Source organism: Prenolepis imparis, unplaced genomic scaffold (genome assembly GCF_030444845.1).
Source record: "Prenolepis imparis isolate NDT839.2.m4 unplaced genomic scaffold, iyPreImpa1.0 SCAF_12, whole genome shotgun sequence".
Taxonomy (NCBI): Eukaryota; Metazoa; Arthropoda; class Insecta; order Hymenoptera; family Formicidae; genus Prenolepis; species Prenolepis imparis.
Genome location: NW_028141170.1, coordinates 14,072,393 through 14,091,414, shown reverse-complemented (window position 1 = coordinate 14,091,414; position 19,022 = coordinate 14,072,393). Strand labels below are relative to the sequence as shown.

At 36.6% G+C, this 19,022-nt stretch overlaps 1 protein-coding gene across 1 annotated transcript in view; it reads right to left on the bottom strand.

The window, feature by feature from the left end:
* Positions 1-19,022, bottom strand: part of LOC145943387 (uncharacterized) — a 69,255-nt gene that overhangs the window by 18,497 nt on the left and 31,736 nt on the right. Inside the window, exon 6 of the mRNA XM_083050902.1 lies at positions 3,455-3,470. Coding sequence (XP_082907028.1) covers positions 3,455-3,470 — 16 coding nt within the window. The remainder of the gene's footprint in view (positions 1-3,454; positions 3,471-19,022) is intronic.

Sequence of the window (19,022 nt, the reverse complement as noted above, 5' to 3'; positions counted from 1 at the left end):
TCATCATCATCTTCATAATCAGCATATCATCATCAACATTATCATCATCATCATCATCATCATCATTTTATCAAATATCTTTATTATTTACAAATATCTTTATTATGTACAAAATTAATATATAATATATATATATATATATATTATATATATATCTCAATAATTAAAGTATATTGTTAAGTTTATATTTTAATAATTATTAAATAATATACAAATACAACTTAAACGTATTATAAGTATATATATATATATATATATATATATATATATATAGACTTCTGTTTCCGGTTGCGTGATAGAAGGTTGAAGTGCTGTCAGGGAGTGTGTTTTGAGTGGTTATTAGAGGTAGGAGGAAGAGAAAAGGCGAGAGAGAGTGAGTCAGTGAGAGTCTGGAGTGAGTGCATGCCGGGGGAGTGCAGGCGAGTTGGTTGAGAAGGGAAAAGAGCGGTGAGAAGGGAGTAAAGTAGTGCAGGTAGAGTGAGTCAGCAGTTAGGGTGATAGGTCAGGGCCGCAGAGGAAGAGGAGGGGAACTAGGAAAGGTGAGAACGGGTGTAGAGGGATCGGAGCAGGTGTAGTAGGTATAGGGAAAGAGAAAGAAGTAGGTGGCGCGAGAAAAGTCACTAGACATAGAGTAAGGGAAGTATAGAAGGGAAATGGATGAGGTGCAAAGAATAAAGAATGTTGAGAAGAGGGAGAGAAGGGGTAGCACGGGGACGCCGGAAGAGGTTTTGAAAAGGAAAAGGGATGAATTAGAAGATATAGGATTGAGAAAAGAGATGGAGGAGAAAGGGGATTTACAGTGGATATTTAGGAAAAGTAAAAAGGTGATAAGATCGCCAGAGACAGAAAGGAGAGAGGAGGCAGGAGGGATGGGGGTGAGCATAAGAGAGATGGGGAGGGAATGGAAGGAGGAAATAATCAGAGAGATGAGAGAGATAAGAAGAGAAATTAAAGAGGAGATTAAGGAGGGAATAAGAGGACAGGAAGAAATAAGAGAGGAGATAAGGGAGCTGAAGAAAGAAATGGAGGAAAAGGAGAGAAGGTGGGGGAGGGAGAAGGAGGGGTTGGAGGGGAGGATTTTAGAATTAGGGATGAAAGTGGAAGAATTGGAGCTGAGGAAGAGGGAGGAGAGGAGGGGGGAGGGAAAGAGAGAGGAGATGGTTGAGATGAAAGGTAGGATTAATATGATGGAATGGTGGTGGGAGAGGAAGGAAAGGGAGGAAAAGAGAGGGAACATTATAGTAAAAGGTATAAAGGGTGGGGAAGGAGGAGTAAAAGGGGAAGTGGAGAGAATTTTAAAAGAGATAGGGGTAGAGAGGCCGGTGGGGGAGGTGAGGAAAATAGGGGAGGGAAGGAGAGATGGGACTAGTATGGCATTAGTAAGGGTAGGAAATATGGAGGTTAAGAGGGAAGTAATGGAAAAGAAAAGAAGATTGAGGGGGAGAGAGGAGAGGATTGAGGAAGATCTTACGTGGAAAGAAAGAAGGATGATGTGGAGATTAGGAGAGATCGCTAGGGGGGAAGAAAGAGAGGGAGGGAGGGCGTGGGTACGATATGGAAGAATATGGATGAGGGGTAAATGGTGGAGGTGGGATGAGATGAGAGAGGAGCTGAAGGAGGAAGGGGGAGAAGAAGGGAAGGGGTAGAGAGGTGAGGAGGGGACGAGGGTGAAATGGAGGTGGACATATTGCAGGAGGCAAAAAAGGAAGGGAGAGAACGAGTAGGAGAAGGAAAGTGAAAAAGGGAAAAGGGAGAGAGAGGGGGGAGGGAGAGATGGAGAGGTGGGGAGAGGAGGGGAAGAAAGAAAGAGCGAAGAAGAGGGAAGGGAGGAAGGATGGAAAGTGGCATTTTGGAATGTGGCGGGGCTAAATAATAAGGATGCGGAATTCTGGGAAGCGATAAGGGAATGGGACGTAATGTTCTTGTTAGAAATATGGGTAGATGAAAAAGGGTGGGAGAAGATAAGAGGGAGGTTGCCTTGGGGATTTAAGTGGGAGGTGCAATATGCGAGGAAGAAAAATAGGAAAGGAAGGGCAATGGGGGGAATAATAGTAGGGGTAAGAAAAGGGTTAGGAATAGAAGGAAAGGGCGGGGCAGATAAGGAAGGAATGATGGAGGTGATGATAAAGAAAAAGGGGGAGGGATGGAGATTGGTGGGTGTGTACGTAAATGGGGATTTAGAAGAAAAATTAGGAGAGATGAGGGAGTGGATGGAGGAGGAAGGAGGTGGGATTAGAACGATAATAGGGGGGGATTTTAATGCTAGAACAGGAGAATTGGGGGAAGGGTAAGGATAGAGGAGGAGGGAGAAGAGGAGGGAAAGGAAAGAAGGTCGAAGGATGCAAAGGTAAATGGGGAAGGGAAATTGTTAGTGAGAAGATTAGAGGAAATAGGATGGGCAATAGTGAATGGAGGGGTGGCAGGAGATGAGGAGGGGAGCTGGACGTACATGGGGCCAAATGGGTGATCAGTCATTGATTATGTGATAGTGAAGGAGGAGGTGAGGGAGGAAATTATGAGGGTAGAGATAGGAGATAGGATTGACTCGGACCACATGCCGGTAGTGGTAAGGATCAGAGGGGAAAGAGGAGGATTGGATAAGAAGGTAAAAAAGAGGGAAAGGAGGTGGAACTGGTCGGGCGAGGGGAAGAAGGAATTCATGGAGAGGTTAGGAGTGATAGGGGAGAGGCAGGGAGATGAACAAGAAGAGAGTGGGGTAGAGGAGGAGTGGGAGAGGATGGAAAAAAAATACAGGAAGTTCTAAGTAAGGGAAATGGGGGAGAAAGTAGGGAAGAGAGAAGAAAAAGGGGAGGGTGGTTTGATGAGGAGTGCAGAGAAGATAAGGGGAAGGTGGCAAAGGAGTTGAAAAGATGGAAGAGTGAAGGGGGGAGGGAAAGAAATATAAGAGAAGAAAGAAGGAGTACAAGGGATTATGTAGGAAGAAGAAAGAGGAGGAGAATGAAGAACGGACTAGGAGGGCAATGGAAGCGAGGACGGAGGGGCAGGTATGGGAGGTAATTAGGAAAGAGAGGAGAAGAGGGAAAGGAGGGGGTGGAGAAGGGATTGAGATGGAAGAATGGAACAGTTATTTTAGGGATTTATTGGGGGGGGTGGAGTCGAGAGTGGTGTTGGGAGAAAGCAGGAGGGTAAGGGGGAAGGTGGAAGATCAGGAAGACCAGATAGAAAGGGGAGAAATTAGGAGGGCGATAGGAAGGATAAAAGATGGGAAGGCGGTGGGGGTGGATGGAATACCAGGAAAAGTGTGGAAATATGGTGGAGAGGGGCTAGAAGAGTGGGTGTGGGAATTATGTAATAGGATATGGAAGGGGGAAGGGTGGATTAGAGAATGGTGTGAGGAGTTGGTGATACCAATTTTGAAAAGAGGAGAGGGAAGGGAGGTCTCAGATTACAGGGGAGTAACGCTGGCACCGTCGTTATACAAAGTGTATGCGACGGTGTTAGCAGAGAGGCTGAGGGATGAAGTGGAGGAAGGAGGGATGGTGCCACCGAATCAAACGGGGTTCAGGAGAGGCATGGGGACAGTAGATAATATTTACGTGTTGAACTATCTGATAAATAGACAGATAAGCAGGAAAGGAAGTCAAATGGTGCTATTTTTTGTGGACCTGAGGGCGGCGTTTGATTCGGTGGACAGGGTGAAATTAATAGCGGCTTTGAGAGGGAGGGGGGTGAAGGAAGGGATGGTAAGGAGATGTGAGGAGATAGTAGGGGAGATAGGATTCAGGGTTAGAATAGGGGAGGAGAGGGGAGAAAAGTTCTGGTCAGGGAGGGGAGTGAGGCAGGGGTGTCCTCTGAGTCCGCTGCTTTTTAATATGATGATGGCGGACTTGGAGGAGGAGATGAGGAAAGGGTGATGGGGAGGAGTGAGGTTGGGAGAGGATAGGATATACACGCTAGCGTACGCGGATGATGTGGTGATGATGGCAGAGGATGAGGGGGGAATGAGGTGTATGATGGAAAGATTAGGGAGATATTTGGAGGAGAAGGGATTGGAGTTGAATGAGAGCAAGTCGATGGTGATGAGGTGCAGGAAGGGGGGAGGGAGGCTGAAGAAAGCTAGTTGGTATTGGAAGGGAAAGAAGTTGGAGGGGGTAAAGGAGTACAAGTATTTAGGCTATGTAGTATAAAGGAATGGGAGGCAGGATGGACAGGTGAGGGAGAGGATGAGGAGGGAAGCAGTGGTATCAACGCAGAGTACTGGGATAGGAAAGAGGAGATTTGGGGGTAATTGGGGGAGGAGATTATGGCTCTTTGATGCGTTAGTGTGGACGGTTTTAGGGTATGGGGTTGAGATATGGGAGTGGGAGGAGAGAGAGGGATTGGAAAGGTTACAGGAAAGGTATATGAGATGGATGTTAGGAGTGGATTGGGGAACGCCGGGGTATATGATAAGGGAGGAGCTCCAAAGGGAAAAGATAAGATCAAGGATGGGAAGAAGGACGTGGGGATATGAGAAGAGGTTGGAGGAGGGTAAGGGGGGGTTGGCAAGAGTATGTTTAGAGGAAATTAAAGAGAGGGCTAAAAAGGGAGGGGAAATATCGGAGTGGGAGAAAGAAAGAAAAGAGTTTTTTGAGGGTAAAGGGATGAATTTAAGGGAGGTGGAGGAAAGAAGGGAAAGAGGGGAGTTTAGGTGGGAGGAGGTTGAGAAATGGGAAAAGAAAGGACAGAGGGAGGAGAGATAGGAAAGGATTGAGAATTCGGAGTATAATAAATGGTACAAGCAGGTAAAGGGGGAGGGAGTTCCGAGGTATCTGAGAAAAGGATGGACGGAAGGAAGGTGGCAGAGGATGGCGAAGTACAGATTGGGGAATGGGATGAGGGGAAATAGATATTGGGAGAAGGAGGAGGAAAGGTGATGTAGGATGTGTGGGGGAGGGGTGGAGACGTGGGAACATGTATGGGAGGAATGTATGGAATGGGGAAGGGGAGAGAGCTGGCAGGAAATGGTGAGGGAGGTACTGGGAGAGGAAGGAGAAGGGGAATTGTGGGTGAAATTGTTGGAGGAAGCGAGAGGGGCCGGGGAAGGAGGTGAGGGTAGGGGGGAGAGTGAGGGAGGGAGGGAGGGAGAGAGAGAGAGAGAGAGAGAGAGAGAGAGAGAGAGAGAGAGAGAGAGAGAGTGGAGGAGGAAAGGCAGAAGTAACCGGAAGCGGAGGTCCCACATTAGATTAAGCTAGTAGTAAGATTGCGTAAGATAGGAAGGAAAGGGCGAGAGGGTGTGTGTAGGGGTAGATAGAGCGAAAAGAGAAAGATGAGAGGGAGGTAAATGGTGCGGCGAGAGAGTAAGGCGGAGTTGCGTGGCGTTGTGTTTTTATTGTATATTTTGTATATATTTTGCGTAGGCTAAGTTATAGGTTAAGGATAGATTATAAGTGGATGTAAAAAGTGGATAAAGGTTTGGGACCGCTCCTTAAGGGAAAAAGCGCCTTGTAATCCCCAATTGGGGCAGCAATAAACTTATCTAAATCTATATATATATATATATATATACAGGGTGTCTGACGTAAGGTGTCACACCGAAAATATACAAGTAGATCTCGTTAAACTGAGTCGAAAAGTCCTATACCATTTTGCAAACAACCACGTAAAATTTCGAGATATTAATTAAAAAAGATCGACCAACGAGCGCGCGAATTACGTCGGGGCGGCCCGCTACATGCTAGGCGCGTGTTGCCTATAGCGATACGGCACGGTACACCGCTTAGCGGGCCGTCCCGACGTAATTCGCGCGCTCGTTGGTCGATCTTTTTTAATTAATATCTCGAAATTTTACGTGGTTGTTTGCAAAATGGTATAGGACTTTTCGACTCAGTTTAACGAGATCTACTTGTATATTTTCGGTGTGACACCTTACGTCAGACACCCTGTATATGCATAACTAATTATAACTATATAATAATTAATTTTAACTATATATTATTATTATTATTATTATTAAAATAGGAACGAAGTAAAGTCGACCCAACTAGCCAAAATTATATTTATTTAAAAAACACACAACGTTTCGACCATATGGATGTGGTCCTTATCAAGTGTAATATTCATTAGTAGAGGTGCAGCCAAATTAACGATAACGTCAACTTTTCCATAATATAGTTACAACATATTTAAATAAACATAACATAAATTCAATTTTGTCAAAACATTTGAAAGAGAGAAAAAGAGAAAACGATCCTATCGTTATGATTCGTCAAAAAAAAAATTCGTCAAAAAGTTTTTGACGAATCATCATAACGATAGGATCGTTTTCTCTTTTTCTCTCTTTCAAATGTTTTGACAAAATTGAATTTATGTTATGTTTATTTAAATATGTTGTAACTATATTATGGAAAAGTTGACGTTATCGTTAATTTGGCTGCACCTCTACTAATGAATATTACACTTGATAAGGACCACATCCATATGGTCGAAACGTTGTGTGTTTTTTAAATAAATATAATTTTGGCTAGTTGGGTCGACTTTACTTCGTTCCTATTTTAAAATTTTACTAGCGACTTTTTAAGTATCTAATTATTATTATTATTATTATTATTATTATTACTATTATTATATTTAAATATCTGCAAACGTCCTTATTTTTACTGCGTACCTGAAAATAAAATAAAAAATATTAATGTCAAATAGAAAAAATCATATTTTATAAATTTTAAAGACTATAATAGCTCCTGCACACAGGACGCGGTAAAACTTGCCGCGCGGCAAGAAGCGACGTGGTGGCCAATCGAATGCTTGCTATTACAGAAATAATAGATATATAACTTCCACCGCGCGGAAAATATTGAACTGAATCTTTTCCGCGAGACGGAAATAATTTCTATTGAATATTCTTCATTTATATGCATTTTCTATGCGTAAATTTTATTTGCCACGTTGCTTTTTGCCGCGCAACAAGCTTTACCGCATTCTGTGTGCAGGAACCATAATAGAGATAGAAAGAGTGAAAGAGATAATTATATTATATTTTTATATTATCATTATTCCATGACTTTAAGTCATGGGACACTGTACGCACGCAAGCTCACACGCACACACACCCACTCACACACACACACACACACACACACCTATACACGAAGGTTAAACCAAAAATAAGTTTCGCTATTTTTTTTTTCCAAGAAACATAAATTAACAGATCTCTCTGGCGTCAAAAACTTTTGTTTAGAAATTTTAAAAACATTCATACAGTTTGAATAAAAAACGACCTCGCAGCTTTAAATACGCTTCTTGCAACTATGAAACGAATTTTTTAGCGTGTCCAACTATGAGGAAAAATGTATGAGTATTCAAATAATTTTTCGTTGGAGCTCATTGTCAAGAATTTTAAAAAAGATATGTTTAATACTGATGACAACACGGACCATATTTGAATGCTCGTGCATTTTTTCTAATAAACTTTTCTTAATTGTTAATAGATATTTGTTGCACTCTCATTTTACGCAGTCAAAAATTGAATAACCGACCGTATCTCGCAGTTGGACACACTAAAAAAATCGCTCCCTTAGTTGAAAAATACGTACTTAAATGCCAAGTCGCTTCCGCACCAAACTGCGTACCAATGTTTTCAGAATACCTAAACAAAAATTTATGACACTCGAGAGATCTGCAAATTTGTTGTTTCCTGGGAGAAAATAAATAGGGAAACTTAACTTTTTTTTTAACACCTGCTTGTACACACATATACATATATACAAAAGTATCCTATCCCAGACAGCACACAATATTTATGATAGATTCATAAATATTTATGAATATATATTTTTTTCAAATATTATATAAATATTTTTAAAATGTTTTATAAAAACCTTTATTTTAACATATTATTAAAACATAAATTAAATATTTCATATAATATTTATGGTATGTAAAGATAAATATTTATAGTAATTATTTTGTAAATATCTTTTAACTAAATTGTTAGTTCTTTCATTTACCGCTTTGTGACGTATCTTTCTCGTATTTAATTTTCGTCGTGAGAATTATATAAGGCTGGCAAAAACGGTAATTAATAAAATTAAAAATGTCATAACATTATTTCTCTTTTTGAGCTACATTTTGCAACAGAATGTCTTTTAACAAATAAATTTACGTATATATCGATGTGTACATAAATTTATTTGTTAAACCACTCTGTTGCCTAAGTATATTCAGTGTATATTATAATTTTATATTCTATTTTAAAATAAATGTCTAATAAGTTACTTATAAACATTTTTTACACATTTTTAATTTTTTATAAATGACTAATATAGTTTTAAAAACACAAAAACATCTAATCGACCAAATTTTAAATTAGACTATATCAACCGATCGCTTTGATTGAAAAATCGTTAATTATGTCTTCTTAACTCATGATTTCTTACTGGGTATTTATTAAAGAAAATATAAATTTAAAAAAAAAATCTGTATTATAATAATATATAAATATATTTATAATATTTACCATAATATTTATCGTAAATATTTTCTGATATTTAAGATAAATATTTATGATCTATTGAATCTAAGACTCCAAAAACATTTATAAAATATTTATAATAAATATTTATAAAATATTAAAATAATTAATATAAATATTCTATAAATATTTTATAAATATGCTGTGCTGTCTAGGATTTTAAATAATACAAATATATAACTGCTATGTAACTCGTTATAATATGCATATTAAATGTAACGTACACGTTAGTTGTTATTTCCCACTCATTGATGTAACATTTGTAATATGTAACATATGTTATATTGTAATTTTATATTCCAACTAAAAAAATTTGATTATCTTCGGCATCCTACAATATCGATGCTATCTGGGATATAATTACAATATAATTAAAATATAACAATATATGTTATATTACAAATGTTACATCTATGAGTGGGAAGTTACTACTAACGTGTACGTTACATGTAACATGCACGTTATATAGTATATATATAGCATTATATACATGTTACATAGCAGTTATATTTTGTGTTTGCTGGGATGCGTTGTTAAACGTACTTTTTTGTTCTCTTCCCTTTTCTCTTTCTTATTCTCCTTTCTCTCTATCTTCTTTTCTCTTTTTCTACCTCTCTCTCTCTCTCTCTCTCTCTCTCTCTCTCTCTCTCTCTCTCTCTCTCTCTCTCTTCTCTCTCTCTTTTTCTCTCCTTTTCCTTCTTTTTCTGTCTTTCCTCTTAATGGCTTGACAACTGATAAATTAAGAGATATTATTAACATTGTATATAAATATTATTAAGTATATATTAGATATATTATAATATATAGTATATATATATTGTATATATACTATCCAGACAGCACACAATATTTATGATAAAGATTCATAAATATTTATGAATATATATTTTTTTCAAATATTATATAAATATTTTTAAAATGTTTTATAAAAACCTTTATTTAACATATTATTAAAACATAGATTAAATATTTCATATAATATTTATGGTATGTAAAGATAAATATTATGATAAATATTTATAAAATATTAAAATATTTATTATAAATATTCTATAAATATTTTACAAATATGCTGTGCTGCCTGGGTATATATTAAAATGTATAGTAGTACACATATAATTACACAGGCAGACACACGCACACTCACACACACACATACACACACACACACACACATACACACACGCGCGCGCACGCACGCACGCACGCACGCATATGTACACGTATATATACAAATCTATTTGTCACTTTAGGTTACGTTCCAAAACGTCCTCTTCGAGGGAAATTTTACTTAAAAGCTATAGTACACACACGTTACGTACATTATTATCAGTAAAATTTTCCTCGAAGAGGACGTATTGAAACGTAACCTTAATTACTTTTTTATTCGTCTCTTCTTCCTCTTTTTTCTTTCTATTTCTCTCTCCACTTCTCTCTCTTTCTTTTCTTCTTCTTCTTCCTTTTCTTTCTTTTTCTCTTTCTTATTCTCCATTCTCTCTATCTTCTTTTCTCTTTTTCTACCTCTCTCTCTCTCTCTCTCTCTCACTCTCTCTCTCTCTCTCTCTCTCTCTCTCTCTCTCTCTCTCTCTCTCTCTCTCTCTCTTTCTCTCCTTTTCCTTCTTTTTCTGTCTTTCCTCTTAATGGCTTGACAACTGATAAATTAAGAAATATTATTCACATTGTATATAAATATTAATAAGTATATATTAGAGATATATTATAATATATAGTATATATTGTATATATACTACCCAGACAGCACACAACATTTATGATAAAGATTTATAAATATTTATGATTTATAACATATTATCAAAACAGATTAAATATTTCATATAATATTTATGGTATGTAAAGATAAATATTATGATAAATATTTATAAAATATTAAAATATTTATTATAAATATTCTATAAATATTTTACAAATATGCTGTGCTGTCTGGGTATATATTATAATGTATAGTAGTACACATATAATTACACACTAGACACACACACACACACACAGTGGAAAGAGTAGTCGCCCGGCAAGCGAATGGTCTCGGGTTCGATTCCCGATTCAGCGACTTTCGGATATATATTTTTCTCTCGCAACCAATTCTTTAGGGGGGTTAGAGGGGATGTATGGAATAAAAATCTCAAGTATGAGATTATTCCATACAAGAAAAGACTTGGCAGTATACCAAGTAGTAAAAATTCGTGCCCTGTGCACAATTAATTTAATTCCAGCGAAAAATTAAATTTCGTTAGAATACGCATCAACATCCGCGTTCGGCTCTTAAGGCCTATCACTTATATATTTGTATTTTAATACGGAAGAGCCTTAATAATAATTCTTATTGTTTATTTACGCCGGCCGAAAAGGCGTTATTTAAAGTATTTATTATACTTAAAAAACAGAGAAAAATATAGAATCGAAAGGATCTGAATAGCTCAGTTGGAAGAACAGTCACCCGGCAAGCGAAAGGTCTCGGGTTCGATTCCCGATTCAGCGACTTTCGGATCTATATTTTTCTCTCGCATCCAATTCTTTAGGAGGGTTAGAGGGGATGTATGGAATAAAAATCTCAAGTATGAGATTATTCCATACAAGAAAAGACTTGGCAATATACCAAGTAGTAAAAATTCGTGCCCTGTGCACAATTAATTTAATTCCAGCGAAAAATTAAATTTCGTTAGAATACGCATCAACATCCGCGTTCGGCTCTTAAGGCCTATCACTTATATTATATATTTGTATTTTAATACGGAAGAGCCTTAATAATAATTCATATTGTTTATTTACGCCGGCCGAAAAGGCGTTATTTAAAGTATTTACTTAAAAAACAGAGAAAAATATAGAATCGAAAGGATCTGAATAGCTCAGTTGGAAGAGCAGTCGCCCGGCAAGCGAAAGGTCTCGGGTTCGATTCCCGATTCAGCGACTTTCGGATCTATATTTTACTCTCGCATCCAATTCTTAAGGGGGGTTAGAGGGGATGTATGGAATAAAAATCTCAGTAGGAATACAAGGAGAGTTCTAACCCAGGTCCTCCGAGGGAGGCGCGGGGCGGGGAGGTTCTCAGTGGCGAGGGGGTATGACGTCACGCGGGGGGGGGGGGGAATCTCGTAGGCGAGGGGAATGACGTCACGCGGGGCGGGGGCGCTTATCGCTGTGCGGGAGACGTTTATCGCGTATTGTTTTTCATAAACAAAATAGCGTAATGTATTACTTTGAATTATCTAACATGTTAATATAAACAAAACACCGCAAAGTGAGCGCCGATATTCGGCCGCCCTCGCGGTATTTCCCCTCCACTCCCCCATAAGGCGACGCGCTTTGGCGGTACTTCCACCCTCCCCCCCCCTGCCGAAAGGCTGCGACGTTTCTTCCTCATTGTTTAGGAAGAATTCTTTTGCGATAATTTTGCCGACATTCGGCCGCCCTCGCGGTACCTCCCCCACCCTCAATCATCTGAGGGGATCTTGGGGGGTCGCGCTTATTGCAATGAACACGTCGGGACACGTGTTTTTTTTCGCGGTAAAAGACCATGTTGCATTACGCGCCGATATTCGGCAGCCTTTGCGGTACCCTTCCCCTCCCCCTAAGCGGGATTCTTTCTCATTGTTTAGGGAGCGCCGATGTCCGGCCGCTTGAATTTTTATAAACAAAAATGAGCGCCGATGTCCGGCCGCTCGAATTTTTTCTAGGAAGAATTGCGATAATTTTTGGAGGAGATGGGGCTGAAACTTATGGAGAGGGTCTGTCTCCACGTCAAAAAGTCTCGAACCGTCTCCGAGCTAAGTGTCCTGTGTGAATTGCAAGTGAGAAGAAAAAATAATGAATATAGAAGAAGTAATTATCATCGAAGATAGTGATGAAGATGTGAGTGTCATCGAAAATGGAAAATAATAATTTCGAGAGAATATTAGACGAGTCATCTGATGAAGATCACGAGTTGTCGGATAACAGTGTAGACGAATCTGACGAAGATCACGCGTTGTCGAGTGACAGTAATTATATTAGTGATCGCAGTGAGGACCTTACGGATATTCACGACAAGGTCTAATTCACAAATCCTTGCGCTAAACGGACGTACAAAAGTTTGCGCCATATACTTTTATTATTCTACGGGTGGTGCTCTGGCTTTATGTACTTCATGTATGATCTCTATTCAAGATTTCGGACACATGTATGCTGTACGAAAGCATGTGATTAAATTACACAATGTAGTGGATTATCGATGGTGTTGCAATTGTAGAGAATCATTGTGTCAGATATTTCCATGTGATATGTGATATGTGATATGTGTTTGCACAAAATAAACTTTTGGAGATTGTACTGGGACACTTAAAGTGAGAATTCTACAAGTGTTGTGAAAATGGCGACTCAGAAAAAATCGAAGGACATGTCTTCGGTGGTATAGTTTCTACGAAATCATGAACTCGGTGTACAGAAACCCCAAACGAAAGATTTGGCCCATTTTATAGAAATTCATGAAGATATTTTAAGAACAACTGGCTGTTTATCTAAATGCTTCAGAGCACACAACAATATCAAATGCTTTCGACGTCGCTATAAAAGCTGTGTGATTTATTTTAAAGGATCTGAGGACCCATATATTGGTCGAATGGATATGCCATCATCATCGGCATCATGCGAATCATCGGATTATGATTTTTCGGACCGAGATATTGAGGAACCGTATTCTCCTTAACCTGTCATGGAGGCAGTATGTAATACTTGTATTTATTTAAATTAATTAAAATATTTATAAATTAATTAACAAAATTTTTCTGTTATGCAGAAGGGGCCCCTTGCTATCCCATAATGGTCCTCTACCGCCTCGCAGCCACCGCCCCACCACCTCGCAGCCGCTGCTCCTCCGCTTGCCGCCGATTTAAAATTTTTATATTTTGTATTTTAAATTTATATTGTTTATCTATTTATCTTATTATTTGTATTTTTCTTATATATTCATATTATATTATTATATTTTTTATATTTTTATATTATATTCATATTATATTATTATATTCTTATATATTCTTATATTTTAAATTTTAAATTCACACATACACACCACACACACACACATACACACACACACACACACATGTAAATACACATTTATTCATAATTAAAAATTAGTATTATTAAAAATGTTTTTATTTTAAAATTCCTCTTCTTTTTCCTTTGCAAACCTCTCTCGCGTTATCTCGCGCTCTCCTTTGCAAACATCTCTCTCTCGCATGCGTCTCTCGCGCTATCTCTTTCTCACATGTGCCTCGCGTTCTCTCATAAACGCCTCACACTCTTTCTTCTAAGCGCTCTCGCGCTATTCCTTTCTCGCGTGCACCTCTCGCGCTATCTCTGGCGGTTCTTAGCATCGCGTTCCCCCTTTCCCCGCATGACGTCATCCCCCGCAAGGACCGCACAACTATTGGGAGCTATACGTATAAGAGCTAGGGAACTGTTTACGGGTGGGAGAGAGTGCGGATTGGAAATGCATACAAAGAAATTACATCATAATTTAAACTTAAAAATTCTTTATTATTCTCTTTTACATATTTTACATATTATTAACTAAAAACTAAATCTATTTGCGCGGGCCTAATATGCGTTATAATAATTTTGGGTTCAAATATCACAGATTTAATTTCGATTTTATTTATAGAACATTTGGTGAGCGAACAGCTTATTGGGTAAAAAAATGGATTGATGTTAACTACAAATTAGTAAAAACCACATCAAAACTAACTTTTTTAAGGTCATGCAAAAATTGGGATTTATTTCCCAAACATCTAATAAATTTATGTAACTTTGAATTTAATTTATATCATCATAGATCATTAAAAAGAAGAGACAGAATGTTGCATACATTCAAGGTTGATTCATTAAAAATTGAGATTTTTGATCTTCACAGATTAATTGAATTGTTACATAATGAAAAATACACTATAAACCAAATTCTTTTCAATAGTTTTCCTACATACATATGGTTTGACGTAACAAAACATTACATGAGAGCTTTTGATAATTACCATAAAAAATTCATTATCTACATGAATGTGAAAGAATTTCAAGGTTTACTAAAGGAAAAAAACAAAGCATATATTAAAAACATCAAACCAATAACCTTCAGTTATAACTTAAATAACAGTTTAAAACATAAACCAATTACTACTATTAATAACAATCTTATTATCACAGATATCAAAGCATCTGATTTCCTAAAAAAAACCTGTTCATCCTTTAAATAATACTAATGAAAAATGGTTCATAAATTTATCTAGTCATGAAATCCCGGGAGAGGTCTCTAATTTGTTACAATTAGGCAGTAATTTCAGCCTCCCGATCACAAAAATAAAAAAAACGGCCATACATGAGTTTATTAATGATATTGAATTTAACACTAACAATATCAATAACATTACAACTATCCGCAACATTTCCATACCACAGTTTCATCATTTTATTCGGAATAATCATCACACGAACCCTATTCAATCAAGATTATTATCGATGCTTCATTTATAATAACTAAACTATTTTGCTCTCATAATCCTAACATCCTTTTCACGCGTACTGATAAAGTCAATGTAACGGTTGCACTAAACAAAGACAATTACATCGAAAAAGTGGAAGACCTACTAAATGATAAAAAAGGAACCTATACTTTGATCAACAAGAACTCAGCATCAAAAATTGAAAGGGAACTTAATGACATATTAAAGAATTGGTTAAAAAATGAGCACATTACCAAAAAAGAATATTATTTTTTGCATTCGAGTGACTCGATACTATCCAAAGCTTACGGTCTACCTAAGATCCATAAAGACAATGTACCGTTCAGAATTATTGTAGCTTCTATCAGCACGTCTTTATATAATATAGCCTCATTTATTCACAATATCTTAACAAAAAGCATTCCGAAATCGGTTACCTACATAAATAACAGTTTTGAATTGTACAGCATTCTGTCAGGAAAAACATTAAGAGAACAGGATGTTTTAATTTCACTTGATGTGGTTTCACTTTTTACAAATGTATCTCTAGATCTTGTAATTGGAAGTATTATTAACAGATGGAATTATATTAAACTACACACAAAAATTCCAAAAGAGAAATTTATTTTCATGGTTACCCAGTGAGCAATATATTATCAAAAGAAATTCATAAAGTACTCAAGTTTAAGAGTCGGACTTCCGATAACTCCATCAAAATGATAATATTATGATATCAATAAGTCCTCCAATGCGTCGATTTTAGAGGAAAGAAAGACATCACATAAACGATATCTAAAAGAATTCCACAATCTGACTTCTTTTAAATATAAAAAAAAAGGTTACCGTTAAGAATTGCTATTTGTAGTATTATATTTTTACATATTTTTTTATATTTAAAAAAATATAACTCTTAGTATACATTTCTTTTATAACATTTTATTAAAATTAAAACAGGTTTCAAAATGCCCATAGTCTTTGAATAAAAAAAAACTTTATGATTGCAACGTGCTTTTTGCAGACATAACCCAACTTCTTTGTTTGGATATAGAGGCAACATAGAACAAATAACAAAAATATATATGAAAATATATAATCTCTATTTTATGCTCAAATACATATTTAATAATATTTATAATTTAAGAAAGAAAAATTAAACGTTAATATCGAAGAACGTAAATGCTATCTCCTTGAAATTCAACTCAGAGCACGCAGTTCACACACGTATATATGAGGCTTGCCCATGTGCGGCGTTCGTAAAATAGTACGCTTGCTAGAGACTCTACAGACATCTATGAATAGACAACATAAAGAGCTCTTCTGAAAGATATCTTACAAAAAGATAACTTACTGATATCATTTTTAAGAGAAATTAATAAGGTCTTCAAAAGTTCTCTTAAAGAGTTCTTCTGAAAGATATCTTACAAAAAAGATAACTTACTAATATCATTTTTGAGAAAAATTAATGAAGTCTTCAAAAAGTTCTCTTAAAGAGCTCTTCCTCTCAATAATGCTCACTGGATAACTTTGTTTTATCATCTACTTATTTCATATTCAATGAAAAAATTTACAAACAAACTTATGGTACTCCCATGGTTTCTCCGTTATCGCCAATAATTTCAGACCTAGTTATGCAAGATCTAGAAAATTCCATTATAAACACATTAGATACAGCAATATTATTCTACTATCGCTATCTAGATGATATCATATTAGCAGCACCAGCGAATACAATAACAGACATCGTTGAAAGATTTAACAATTGTAACAATAGATTAAAATTCACTGTTGAATGGGAGGCCGATCGTTGCATGAGTTTCTTGGATTTAAATATCATAGTTAATAACAACAAAATATATATAGATTGGTTCCAGAATAAAACCTTTTCAGGAAGATCACTATCTTTTTATTCCAATCACCCTATTTGTCATAAAATAGGTACGATTTATAATTTAGTTGACAGAGCATTGCTATTATCACATCATACTTTCCATAAAAAGAATTTAGAGAAAATTATAAATATATTGCTCTGCAACGGTTTTCCTCTCCATCTCATTTTTTGATGAAATCAATCGCAGGATAAAATACCTCATTAAGAACAAATTCAACAACAACAATGAAATAACTTCATCACGGTTGATTAAAAAAAAATGCTGAAAATAAGTTCTTAGTTATACCATACATCAACTCGATTTCCGAATCGATTACCCATTCAATGAGAAAATCGAAACATAAAGTGGGATACAGAATACTTAATAAACTTAATAAATTTATTAAAGTATATAAAGATAACGGGAATCCATCTTATAATGTAGTTTATAAAATAAATTGCTCAGAATGTAACGCTTCCTATTTGGGGCAGACAAAAAGACAGTTAAGATCTAGAATCAAAGAACACATAGAAAATATAAAATTAGATCCAACAAAGCAGTCAGTGATTTCAGAACATATTACAAATCAAAACCATGCTTTTGATTGGAATAATGTTAAAATTTTAGACCGCGAAAGCAATTATCACAAAAGACTAATTTCCGAGATGTTACATATAAAAGAACAAAACGGTCTTAATCTAAACAAAGACACGAAATTATTGGGTGGGTCATATTTTGACATTCTCGACATCTTAACAGATAAATAATTGTTTACAGTTATATTTGTTTCAATCTGTTATATGTTTATGATTAGCTTATTTACATATTTAAACCGAGTTGATGTACCACGCATGAGTTTGAGAAAAAACGCATTAGTTGTTAGTGCGAGGTCAGCGACACAGTATTTTCTATACCTCTAGACAATAAAAAAATTATTTGACTATGGCGGGTGATGTAAGTTATCGAATTAATTTGCCAATCATTACTACTTACAATCATTTTTTAGTAATCAAATTAACATTGATCCACAGAAGATTTCCAAAAATAACAACACCCATCAAAGCAATTTATGTAATATTTGATAAGCATCTTCTTGTCCTTCAACGATGAATATGTTTTCCATCTCAAATATATCAAGTTACTTCTTGGACCATTACAACTCACACATCTTTGGCAAATCAATATATATTACATGTTTTTTTTGTTCATCAAGCTCATATCATTAAGGACTTAATTTTTATATTAATATGTTAATTTCGCTACAATAAGTATGGATTGCGTTAACTATTTAATGTTAACTCTTATTTCATTATATTATGACACTCTTCACATGTCAACTCGTAATTATTAAATTGTTTTTAAACTAATGTATTGATAAAGACTGCTGTGACAGTCGAAACGTCTATTTTTATTTTTTATTTTTTATTTTATTAAATATCAATTATTAACACAAAATAACTACAAACCATATTTAGCTCTTTTTTGGCCTTTTAATGTCTCCTTTTATAAAAAACTAAAGTTGCCAGGTCGCAATCGATGAGCTGATGCTTGTTGAAGGTGTTGCTAGCGCGTATTATATTTGATACTTCTTTATTATCCGTTACAGTGGACGCGATATTTACGCGGTTATACACGGTAGCCAAGAGTCTTTCAGCGATCGCGGGGGTGACATCAACGGTGACATCGTTACCGCTGTCGTCGTCGTACGTGCAATCTAATGGTGATCTCTTCTCCTCGAAAAAACGGCTGCGAACGGGTCAGGAAAGGCTATGAACGGGTTTGAAACGACTGTGAACAAGGTAGCGAACGAATCAAGAACGATTTTCGAATGGGTCAAGAACGGAAGTAAACAACGCAAGAACGGCTAAAGAACGGCTCAAGAACGGCTCAGGAACGGGTCAGGAACGGCTACGAACGGGTCAAGAACGGGTCAAGAACGGCTACGAACGGGTCAAGAACGGCTCAGGAATGGGTCAAGAACGGGTCAAGAACGGCTACAAACGGCTACGAACGGCTACGAACGGATCAAGAACGGCTACGAACGGCTCAAGAACGGGTCAAGAATGGCTACGAACGGCTCAGGAACGGCTACGAACGGATCAAGAACGGCTCAGGAATGGGTCAAGAACGGCTACAAACGGCTACGAACGGATCAAGAACGGCTAGTACTCTGCGTTGATACCACTGCTT